Here is an 11768-nt window from a genome sequence, read left to right as displayed (position 1 = left end):
TTGGCTCAGGCCAGTGAATTATAAATAACAGCATATGATCAAAGATTGCTATGCTGAAAACAGGGCATGGACAAGTTACAGAAGAGGGAGTTCCTGGGGATCTGACTCACGTGATGTCAACCCCAGATCCTGCTCAGGCAATGCTGAATGCTGATGTCCACATCTATTAAATCTGTTTACTAAACTGTCTCATTATCTACTTTGTGTCAGGATTTCTTTAGGGTGTGGTAGAATTGGACAGATGGGCTTCAAAACCTTCCTTCAGGCATGGAAGAGTCACGATTGGACAGATGGGCTCCAAGAAGTTACCTTTAGGCCTTGAACACATGGGAAGAGAAAGAGGAAGGAAAAAAGGCTTGTGCTCAGAGTTTTACAAGCAAGCATAAGACAGTGTAAGGTGGGGGAAACTTGCAGATCCTCTACCCACCTATCATCTCCCAGCTGAAAGTAGAGCAAGGATACCTCTCCAGAAGATGCTGGTCTATGATTCAGCAGCTGCAAATACCTGTTTCGCTTTTAATATCATTACTATTCACAGAAGTGCTGGAGGGTACTTTGTGCAGCAAACAAGTGCCTCAATGTTTTTCAGTAAGTGTTTTCAGCAATGAACAACATGCTTTTTCTTAAAACCAATATGAAACTACATTTAAACTAAAAAAAAAGAGCATGAGTAAGAAATGACTGAGCCTCTTTTAAGTGGCATATATATGTATTAACCTCCCAGATTAGGCTTATAAACCCCTTTTTCCAAAGAAAAACACAAGACAGCAAAACAACTCTTCTGGCCAGTACTGTATTAACTAAACAGTCCCTTGAGATTAACAACAAACAAATATTGGAGCAGACTTTCTCAGGAGGTGATTACACAAACAAATTCTCTTTTTAAAGTTCATGAAACCAATCTTGAGAAAGGTCAAGCAGTGATCAACAACGTGATCCCAGCGTCCTAAGGATTCCTGTAAGTAAATGCAATGCCTGGCTTTAGAAACCTTAATATTTAAAGGGAATTATGTGAGTAATTACCTCTGTGTGGAAAAACACTGATCCTGTCCATTGCAAATAATGTGGAGCAGCCCCAGTGACATTGGGGACCCTGAAATCACTAGAAGTAGGGGCAAGGTGGTACCTCCCTGAAGTCCTGGTGCTCATCTGTGCAGAGGGATGAGAGGAAACAATGTGCTGAATCCAACTGTGTCAGCTTCATGCCACAGCAGGATTTCCAGGCACTCTGGGGATTCTCCATGACTCTGCTGAAGCTGGCTTTGAATACTTCTGTGTCACTTTAAAAAGGCCTTACTAATGCCCACAGAAACCAGGCACTGCCTGAACACTAAGGTAGATCCTGCCCTGAGGAATTACGGTCTCATAAAGCCAAGTAGGGAGGATTTTTACACATATCAGATAAAATCTCAGCCATGATGAAATCAGGAGTTTTGCCATTGACTTTAGTGGAGTGAGGGTAGCAGTATTTCCATCAAATGATCAGGTACTTAGATCCAGAGGATAAACATTGTGCTTAACAAGGATTCTGGGTATCCACATTGCATAAATCCAGATAGCCATGTGATTTTAGGATGGCCAGCACGTTTATAGCAACATTATACAGTCTTTCTTCCCATTTCCTCCGTCTATCAAGAGTAGAAATAAACCCCAGGCAACCAGAAGACAAGCTGCTCACTTACCCACTTTTAGCATCCCCCCCACCACCACAATGCAGGCAGCACTCAGGACATTACTGGAGTTGCTGGGGAATTCCAGGGTCCCCAGGATATAGAGACCTCTCAGAGGGGGAAGAGCCATGTCCACCAGGATGGTATGGTCTGAGAAACAAAGAAGAAAGTTGTTTAGAATGATGGCAGCCTACTAACACAAGTTGCCAAAAAACATGGCAGTGGGGAAGAAAAATGTTAGTTTTGCTTGAGTTTTGCTTTATTTAGATTGTTTTGGCTTAAAACTATTGGAGGAGAGTTTGTATGTTTGTGCAGCATCCACAAGCAGAGCTTTACTGTCAGGCTTTGCTCTGTTTTCTGTATGAAAACCCATCTCTTCCTCACAAAAAAAAATCTTTGCTTACATCAACACAATCCACAGGAACTCAGATTTCTTCAATTCTGCATTCATAGGACTACTCGTTGCCAGCTCATAAATTACTTAATAGTGACCAGGGGAAGCATAATTCCCTCAGATCCTTGGGGACAAAACAAGGAGCATACTTTTACATTGCAGAACAGGGTAGGGAATGTCATTGACCGAGCACAATGACATCACTGCTGCCTCCAAAAGCTGCAAGTCTGCAGCCTGGGAACCTTTAAATGCCACTTAAGATTTCCAAGTAGGACAGGAGGAAGGATGTAAATGGTGTATCCTTTACAGGCAGCCCACCACACATAGATGAATTCCACCCTCAGGGCCCATCTAATGCTCTTTGGCATCACTAGGAGCTTTTCAGTTGATTGCACTGGAAAACAGCTCAGGCCCTAATATTGTGGCTTCCATCTCCTTTCATTATTGACAAGACTAACAGTTTCCAGGTATGGTGCATCTCTGAGTCAGTGTATGTCCCTGGAAGAAGGAAAAGCAAGGTATTTCCTTAACAAAGGGTTCAATGATGTGATCTAATTGTCACTTTCATAGAAATAGCTTGCAGTAAACAAGAATCTTCAACATAATGACAGCTGCCAAATCCTACCCAGAGATCTGCTGTGATTTTCATTGATCTCATGTGCATTTATTGTGAGGCACAGATGTACAAAACAGGAGAGATTAAGGAACACACATTTTCCAAGACTGGTGAGAATGAGTAACTTGAAACAGTTTTGGTGTGAAACGTAGCTATGAAGCATCTTGTGAAGTGGATCAGCTGCTTCACAGTTTTGCTTCTGCCTTAAATTCATTAGCAACTTCTTTGGATTAAGAGGCAAATGACCATGCAATAGGTAGCACAAGGGAAGTCCTTTCCACAAAACATGCAATTAGGGACTGACTCAAACCATTTAGCACAAAAGCTTTAGAATCTTTTTGAGCCTTGTTTGCAGGAAACATAAGAAAAACCTACTCGAAGTATGCTTAGAAGCAGACTGAAAAAAAGTATGAGTAGGCTGTTGTTAATAATAATGTTTTCTTGAGTTTTGACTAGGGTTTTGCAGCCCTGAAATTTCACAGCTTTTAGGGAGAGGAAACATGCATGGTCCAATGTCCTGGGTTTGCCTGTAGATTGTTTGTCTCTTCTACATATTTGTTCCTATTTTATCCCTGTTACTCAATTATCCCAGTTCTTCCTTTCCCTTTTTTTTCTTTCTCTCCAGACATCACCCTGAAAGCCCACGACCTATGTTTTCAAGGACTACACTATGTACTGCAGCAACTCATGGTTACCCTGAAAACTTCATTTCAAGAGATATTCCCTTCATACTTTGGAGAAGCATCTGTCAAGCATGCAAAATTTTCACAGCTTTCATATGCAATAAGTCCCTACAGAGCAAGTCCAATTTTTTTTTTCTTTTTCTTTTTTTTTTTCCCCCCCTATAACTCATACTGTTAGTACTTGAAACATTTTTATAGGCATGAAGAAACTCCTGTCTATAATCTCTTTACAGGACAGGTATAGTCCTATGTCCTGCAGAGCTGAGAAAGGAAAGCGCAGTATGTGAGGATATGAAAGAGAGAAGAGAAGAGATTAAGGGGAAGATGTTGTTAAAATGGTATCTGTCAGATAGAAGGGGAATCTAGTTTGTGAAATCACAGCTCAAGAATGTGGCAAAAAGCTGCAGTTGACAAAGGCCATAAGTATATTCATCCAACACAGACTGAAACATTTTTACAAGGAAAAGAAGTGCTCCTAGGTGTACCATTTATATGTCAAGTTCCAGTCTAGAACAGATATTTTTATTGACTTGCACATCTTTCTAAAAAAAAGGTTTTCTAAAGGAAATGCTGACTGCTCTGTAACTACAACATCACATACGTGAGCCTTGAAACAGGAGTGCAAAATTCCCCCATTCAAAGACATCTCTGCAAACCTATAGTTCCTTCAGTTTAAAAGAACAACATTCTGGGGTGTGTGATGCTTGGGGTGTGAAGTCCTCAGAGGACGAAAGGTTGCTCTGTAGAAAAGAAAGAAAACTCCTTTGAGGAAAATAAGTCCTTCCACACTCAAGAAGAAAAGCAAACAGATTCAAAGGAGACTTCCTTGCATAGTTTTTACATGATACACTCATTTATGTAGTAAAGGGATTTGATGATGAAGGAGTGAAAACCATAAACTTTAGGTCACTGCGTTCAGGGGATTTACCTTCAGAGAATGACAAACCAGAGTTATTTTTCTCCCATTAAGACATTAATGTAACAGAAAAAAATCACTTCCAGCAAACCATAGTTCAAGCCTGAAAGCAGAGCTATGCTTCGTTATACATATGCCTTCTTCAGACAAAAGCTCACAGGTATGCCACTGCCTTAATGTTCAGATGTATAATACTGAGAAGTTGCTAATGACTCCAGCAGTGACACAAAATTCCTTTGATCAGCTGCATTGCTATATAAAACACCATAGCATGCCATTGAATGGAAATCAGGCACAACAGAAGAGCTATTATATGAGATACAGTACTCGAGCATTCATCTCTTCAAACAGCAAAAGTTCAAAGAAAATCAAAATCAGAAAATGAATAACAGAGTGAATTCCATCCCTGGAGAAAAAAAAAAAAAAAAAAAAAAAAAAAAAAAGAAAGAAAAAAAAAAGAGAGAGAGAAATTGCCAGAGGCTACATGATATCATATCAATACCCTTCAAAACAGCATTCCATTGCCTGGAATTATAACACATTCTCCTTCCATCCAGAGCTCGCTGCATCAGGAGTGTGTCACACTGAAAGCCATAAACCAAAGCCCTGAAAATCCAAGGGCTTGAGAAGCTAATACCACTGTTGGCCACCAGAATGGCATGACTAAACTCAACCAGCTTGTTTTTCAAGGTGATGGGACTACTGAAGCTTGATACATGCTAGAGATCCTTGTGGGATAGCTGTGGCTCTGGAGGATGAACCTCCAGAGATAAAAGAACAAGTTGCTGCAGCCTCAGCTAAACATTTCCAGCTGGGGCTGGAAGAGAATTATATCCATTAGGGAGCCAGACACTGAAGGGACTTGTAACACACCAACATTAAAAGTCACTTTAACACGAAGGACCCACCCCTGCTCCAAGTGAAATTAATCCTTGTGCAAAGAAAGCTATGAACTCCTGAAGTCTCACCAAGTATTTCAAAACAGGGCAAAAATATGGAATAACTTAGTCTACAACCCCAATTTCCAAGCCCTCCAAAAAACAGTTTCAGAAATATGAAGCAGACACCAAGCAGCAACACGAAAATCTGCTTTTCAATATGAATATTTAGCTTATAGAGGTGTTTTCTAGCTTTTCAAACTTTTCTGAATCCAGCCCATGAGGCAGCCTTAGTGATTCAATTTTGTTTATTTTGTTAAATAAGCATATTGAATCCTTAGCTAAGTTTAGGCAGTGTCGTAGCTCTTCGTTCAGGGATTTCAACAGTGTCAGGCCTGGACCAAAGTCTTCCCCTGCAGTTCTTCACACTGAAAATTTGGACTTAACATAAATTATTTATTTTTGAAAGACTTTAAAACTGTCAATTGGGGGCTGAAAGGACTTAGCCAGTAATTCACAGCATACCATAAGAAGGCCTGTGGCATGGCTTTCAACCTAAAAACCATTATGGATAGTTTCCAGAAGATAAAATCTAGCTAAAATACAGTAGAGAGTGAGACATAACTGTATCTTGCCATGAGTGAATCACAAAAAACTTATTTCAGTGTGTACAGCAGCACAAAGTTTGGGTGGTTTGCACAATGTGTCATGAGAACAAACTTTCACTTTTCTGTAGCCATCTAGAGTAATTCTGAATTTAGCAGGGTATGCACAAGCAGGTGGAAATGGGAAGGGAAACATCCATGACATGCCACGATTAAATATTAATTTAAATTTTTTTAATTTCATTTTAGATTTTCAACCCAAGCAAAGGGTTCACCTTCCAGCAAATAGAAACTTATATAAACACTTGTGGCAGCAAAGCAAGGTGTGAGACATGGACAGAAAAATTCATCTTACATAACTACATTTTAGATACTTTCATTTAAGCAACAAATCCATTGCTTTTATCACATCAGTGATGACTATGACTTCAATATAACTCTCTGCACTGTGTTGACAACCACTGCCAATAAGTGTTTCAGCACCGTCAAGCCAGCAAGAATGAAGAGAGAGTAAAAAGAAAGCAGAGGGAGAAGGATCAGGAAAGGTAGGCATGCAACAGAGCAGTTCTCTCTCAGAATAGATTGGCTCATAGTTTGTGTTCATGTCCGTGTTCATATTCTTGGGCTAAAATTAAAGGATAATTCCAGAAAGAATCTTATCCAGGACAGTTTCTGTGCACCAACTAAACACATATGTCTGCTCCAGTGATAGGATCTAAGAGTTTTTTATCACTGATAGGAAGAAGACACAAAGTATGGCTCTCCACCAGTCCTAGCAGGCAGTGCATTTTCATTTCTCATTTTTCTTCTTTCCTTTTCATCCCTTTAGTATTTTGTTGTGATTTTGCTGTTCCATAAAGCTCCTCTGAAGAGCAGAAACAGTTTTATTTTAAGCTGGGAAGCACCCTGCTCCAAGCAGCTGAACATGGTCATTCAGAACCTAGAACTCTCAGGGTCTCATCTTACTCAGGTGACAACTTGTGTTCTGGTTTTGGGCAACCTTTATAGTTCTGGCCCCTCAGTTCCTTATAGGCAGATAACCTTCCTGTCCATGGTAACATACAAATCATGTCTAATAGTTCAACCCTTTTCCTGCTGCCTCCCAACCAGTAGGCACCCGTATGCTAGAGAGAAACCCTGTACCACACTCTTCAGCACGGTGCAGATATTCCCCAGTTAAACTGACCAAACCATCACTGCTCTAAACCTGGGAGATATTAGTTCTGACTCCAAAGGCTGTGCAGTCATGCTGCACGGCACCAGGCCTGAGATAACGAGCTTTGCCTCTCAAGAGAGTTAATTATTTCTGGTATACCAGCACACTGCTGCAGCAGTATCCTTTCCAGTGCTAGAACTAGATGGGTTGGGCTGGTTTGTTGACTGCAACGTGCTTCAGGCACAGCTTCATCATGAAGGGCCTTGTGGTACGTGACAAAAGTTGAGGTTAATACCTCAAGTGGAAACTAAAATGGGGTTTTTTGAGAGGATTACACACACTTTTCTAGGAAGCACAAAGGAGTTTTATTCATAGGTGAAGTTGCAATACACCAAAGGGCCGTGAAAACCTGAGCACCCAGCTTCCACTCTCATTTAACAGAGCTGCAAATCCTTAGCTTAACCTGTTTATTTATGTATTTTACTTTCTGATTCTCTGTAAATTCTGATTTACTTCCTGTGACCACCTGATCACACCTCATCATACCTAATTAACCCATTGTGAGTGCAGAGGCCTTAGCTACAAGTGGTACCCTTGTGAATCTTCATACTGGCATCTGACACATCATTTTGAGGCTGAAATAATCTCATCTTTTGACAGTTGTGGGCTGATTGGTGATCTGGTTATAATGTGATACACAAGAAGTCAAAACCAATGATCTACTGTTGTCTTTGACCTTGTTCTTGGAGAGCTATGAAGGACAAAGTACTTAACAGTGTGCAAAATCAAACCATGGCAAGAGGACCCAAAACAGAGCAAAGCACTGACGAAATGTCCCATTGTTTAATGTTGCATAAGGAATCAGATACAATGAAAGTTAGAAAGGAGCAGGAAACAAGGAGCATGGGACAGATAGAAGAGTTTCTGTTTTTCTGAATGGCAAGCAGACACAAGTTCAACAGGAAGTACCAGTGGTGCAGCTGGAGTAATGCTGTTGGAGTAGAGGAACAAGTCCATTGTTTTGGGAGCTGGAAATTGGGGGTAAATCTCTGTTCTGGAACAGTGGCAAGACCTTTACATGGATGTTAATGCTACTTCGACTGCCAAGGGAAACAGATGTAGACCTCCAGAGTATTGCTCAGAGAACATACATTAACTGCAAGCTAGGTCTGTATCTCAAGTGGTCCTGAACATGCTCTGGAGAAATGAAGTTCAGTCCTCAATTTATGGCACCTAAACTGAGCTGTCTGATCAGAATCAGTTGTCTAAGCTCCCACAGTAGTAAATTCATTTAGGCATTTATTCCTATCTGAAATGCCCTTGGACATTTGAGACCTCACACAGGACTGGCAAATATAACATAGGAGACACCTGCGACCATCTAGAATTTTGCCTGGCTAAGCAGGATGCTCCTGCAGTGCTTCAAACAATACTAGATACCTTCATATAAGCAGGAGAGCCCTGGAGCTCTATATAGTACCATCAGCAACTCAGTTCACAATAGATGCCCACATTTTGTCAGCACAGTAACTCTTCTGGGTCTACTAACTGTAATGATGAGGAAGAGGTTAAGATGCCAAAACATAGGTACTTACTCTTACCTTGGTTCTACATAGGACACAGGACCTACAGAAGAGCAGCAAATGCCTGGAGAGACATTTCTGTGTCTTCTCTGGCCTCTGAACTTACAAACACTTAACCACATTTATGCATTATAGCTAATGAAATGACAGAACTGAAAAAAACCATGCTTTTAAAATAGGAAATATGGGCCTAATCAAAGATGGAAATTTCCTTCTCTTCAGTATCACGTAAGTTCCCCCGCAGAAAAGTGAAGAAAAGCATTATTGCAATCAACATGGGGGTTTTTAACACTTGTAAGAAAACTGAATTTTTAATATTCATTGAAGATGGAACATAACTCTTAATTTAACCTCAAATATTACTTTTAATGACACAAGACAGAGAAGTCTTAACTGTGACTGAGCCTCCATGCCCAAATGCCAACACAAAGCAACCAAAAGTTACTTCCACAAAGACTTCATAAGCCAAAACCAGGAGGAAGATGGAGAGACAAAGAGCAGTGTTACCTCCATATCTAGAAGTGGAGCTGTGGTATGCAGAGAGACTTACCTGGTTTAAATAAGTGAGGAGGACCCAGCACCATGTCCCAGAGTATGTCAGATACGTACCATGCAGTGTTCATAAGATCATACACTAGTTATGTCTGGAAGGGACCTCAGGAGATTATTTAGTTGAACTTCCCAATCTGAACGGGGTCAGCTACTAGGTAAAACGATTATCACAAGTTTTCTCTTGCAGATTTTGCTGCAAGCTGCCTAATATTTTTGCTGGCATGTAAACCGAGCTGGGATTTAAACATAACTCAAGTCTGAGGATGAAATACACATATAGGCTAAAACATCTAGGAGGCATCCACAGCAAATGGCGTGAGAGATTGTCACTGATAGTGTGAATTGCAACAGAACATAAAATGGAAGGTGGTGTGATTGTGGATATGTAAAATATTTTCCCTGCACAAAATACAAAGAGATGGGTCGAGAGGAGCCCTTTGTGAACTCTGATTTGCAAATTTTCTGATCTGGAGAGACAGTTGCTGCATATAATTAAGTTCAAATACAAATATGAGTATGTAAGTGTGTGTGTGTTTGTGTATATGTGTAAATGGAAAAGAAGGATAATTCTATTCCAAAAATCACACTTTCGTACTGGAGCCAGTATGTGATGAGGATCAGAGGTAGAATGAACACTAGTGCCAAGAAGCCCATGCTGCAACACAAATACATATACAAATGTAGACAACTCCAGCACCCCTGCAGAAATGAAACACCTTTCCTTCCCTCCTTACTAGGTAAGATGATGACGTCTTCTCCGGGACCTGGGATGCTGCAGTTGAATCCACCCCAGCCTTTTTCCACATCATTCCACGTCTCTGGGTGTGACCATTTAAAGACAGCATCAGAGGGAACTACACAGGACATACAAAGACAGAATTCTCATTCTTAGTATCTGAGAGAATTACCAGTTTTTTGACAGTGCAGCACCTGTGCCACTAACATCCTCTTTTTGTTACTGATGAAGCAACACTGTCTGCTCTTTGTTATCTTCCATGTTTAGAGGAAGCTGATGGGTAAAAAGATCTCTTCCTGAACCATATATTGAGAGTTAGAGGGCAGGGCAATAACTGCAAAAACAGATTCAAATTCTTTGGTACCATCAAAAACAAAGCAAAGCAAATCTTGAGGTTTGTCATACTTATTTAGGTTATGCCTTGTGAATATGCTTCACATTATGCCATCCAAAGTTCTGAGCATTTTGAACACAAAATTAAGATGAACAAATGAGAAGAAAAGCAAATCACCTGTGCTTGATAGCAAAACCAAATTACCATAATGGTGACTAGCCCTACCAGAAAGTGCCATCTCTTCTGATGCATTTTTTATTCCCCAGGGGTCTAGAAAGCAGATTGAATTCTCAGGGCATTGGAATTTCCATAGTTTCCCAAATTATGAAAGATTTTCAAAAATGAGTGAGCAACACTCACAAGGTTGTTTATCTCTCAGAAAAGCAGGAATTTTCCTGTTGCAAGGGGTAATGAAGACCTGACTTGGAAAACCAGCTAGACTGAAACACGTCAACTCCTGCTCGTTCCCCAGAGATTTGCTTTTATTCTCAATCCAAAAGGAAATTTCTGAGCCTCAGCATCAAGAAAATATTGGGATAAATTAAATTCACAAAATGTAGGTCTTTAACTTGCTCTTGTATTTTAGATGGCTAGTGAGCCAGTCTTCATAAATTAATTGCCTAAGTTTGTTCTGCCATCAAGAGAAGAAGGGAAACCTTCAGGGGAATCCTGCACAGTAAGTTCAGTAAGCCCTAAACTAATGCAGGCAGGGCCTCCCTCTGGAGGCCTCTACAAGCATCTACCTCTGTCTTACCATTGTAAAGAAATTCTGGCATTTTTTTCTTGAGGAGGGCTTCATCAGATAATGAAAACACAGGGGCAAGCCCATGTCTAAGTGTGGGGGACTAGACTCAGCCCAGTAATATGCAGAAAAACCCTCGTGGAGGTCCTTAAGGCTGGGTCTGTCTCCATTACTTCTTTGTTCAGGGGGAAATAACACTGCAAAAAGGTCTCTAAACTCTATGGCTACTTAAATTATTATTGCTTCTAGTACATAACAAGGCAGCTATTTAACTAAAACCAAACTTTGGAGGTCTCCATTCTCTCTGGTGTATTTTTCTGTCCAACTCATCATGTAACTGTCTAGTAATGTCAGACTATTACACTATGATCACTATGAAGCACTAAAATACACTGTAGTCTTACATTCTCCATGACCTTTCTGATCTGCTGTACTATTTCTTAAGAAAAGTTTATAGTCTTTTATACAGTGGAATCACACATTTATCATGAGCAATGGTAGATATGGCTCAATGAAATGCTTAAATGAATGCTAAGAACCCCTGTTGGGTTGATAGATGTACAAAATATTGAAGTGAGACATAGCAATCTATTTCTAGAAAAAGCAGTAAAAAGAAATGGTGTGACTCCCACACCAAGCCTTTCAGATACAGACTGTCACACACCTGGGGTAGGTAAAGCCACTCGTTCCTTCTCTTTCAGTGTGACCTGAATTATGTCCGCTCCTGTGACTGAAGACAGAGAATTATAGGGAGTTACAGCAAGGCCTTACAAATTAACAACAGAAAAAAAAATAATTAAAAAAATCACAGTAAATCAATGGCTACATGTAGTTTTCTGACATTGTTTTACATTTCTAACCATTTTCTTTTTCTCTTTCTGAGAATAGCTATGCATGTTTTCT

At 40.2% G+C, this 11768-nt stretch overlaps 1 protein-coding gene across 1 annotated transcript in view; it reads right to left on the bottom strand.

The window, feature by feature from the left end:
* PKHD1 (polycystic kidney and hepatic disease 1 (autosomal recessive)) overlaps positions 1-11768 on the bottom strand; it is a 248035-nt gene that overhangs the window by 84339 nt on the left and 151928 nt on the right. The window contains exons 49-51 of the mRNA XM_010004904.1: positions 11530-11595; positions 9788-9907; positions 1683-1820 (exon numbers count right to left, since the gene is read on the bottom strand). Coding sequence (XP_010003206.1) covers positions 1683-1820; positions 9788-9907; positions 11530-11595 — 324 coding nt within the window. The remainder of the gene's footprint in view (positions 1-1682; positions 1821-9787; positions 9908-11529; positions 11596-11768) is intronic.

This window comes from Chaetura pelagica, unplaced genomic scaffold (assembly GCF_000747805.2).
Source record: "Chaetura pelagica isolate M959 unplaced genomic scaffold, ChaPel_1.0 scaffold99, whole genome shotgun sequence".
NCBI classification, from domain to species: domain Eukaryota; kingdom Metazoa; phylum Chordata; class Aves; order Apodiformes; family Apodidae; genus Chaetura; species Chaetura pelagica.
Note: the sequence above shows the minus strand (reverse complement) of the source record. Positions and strands in the feature narration are given on the sequence as shown.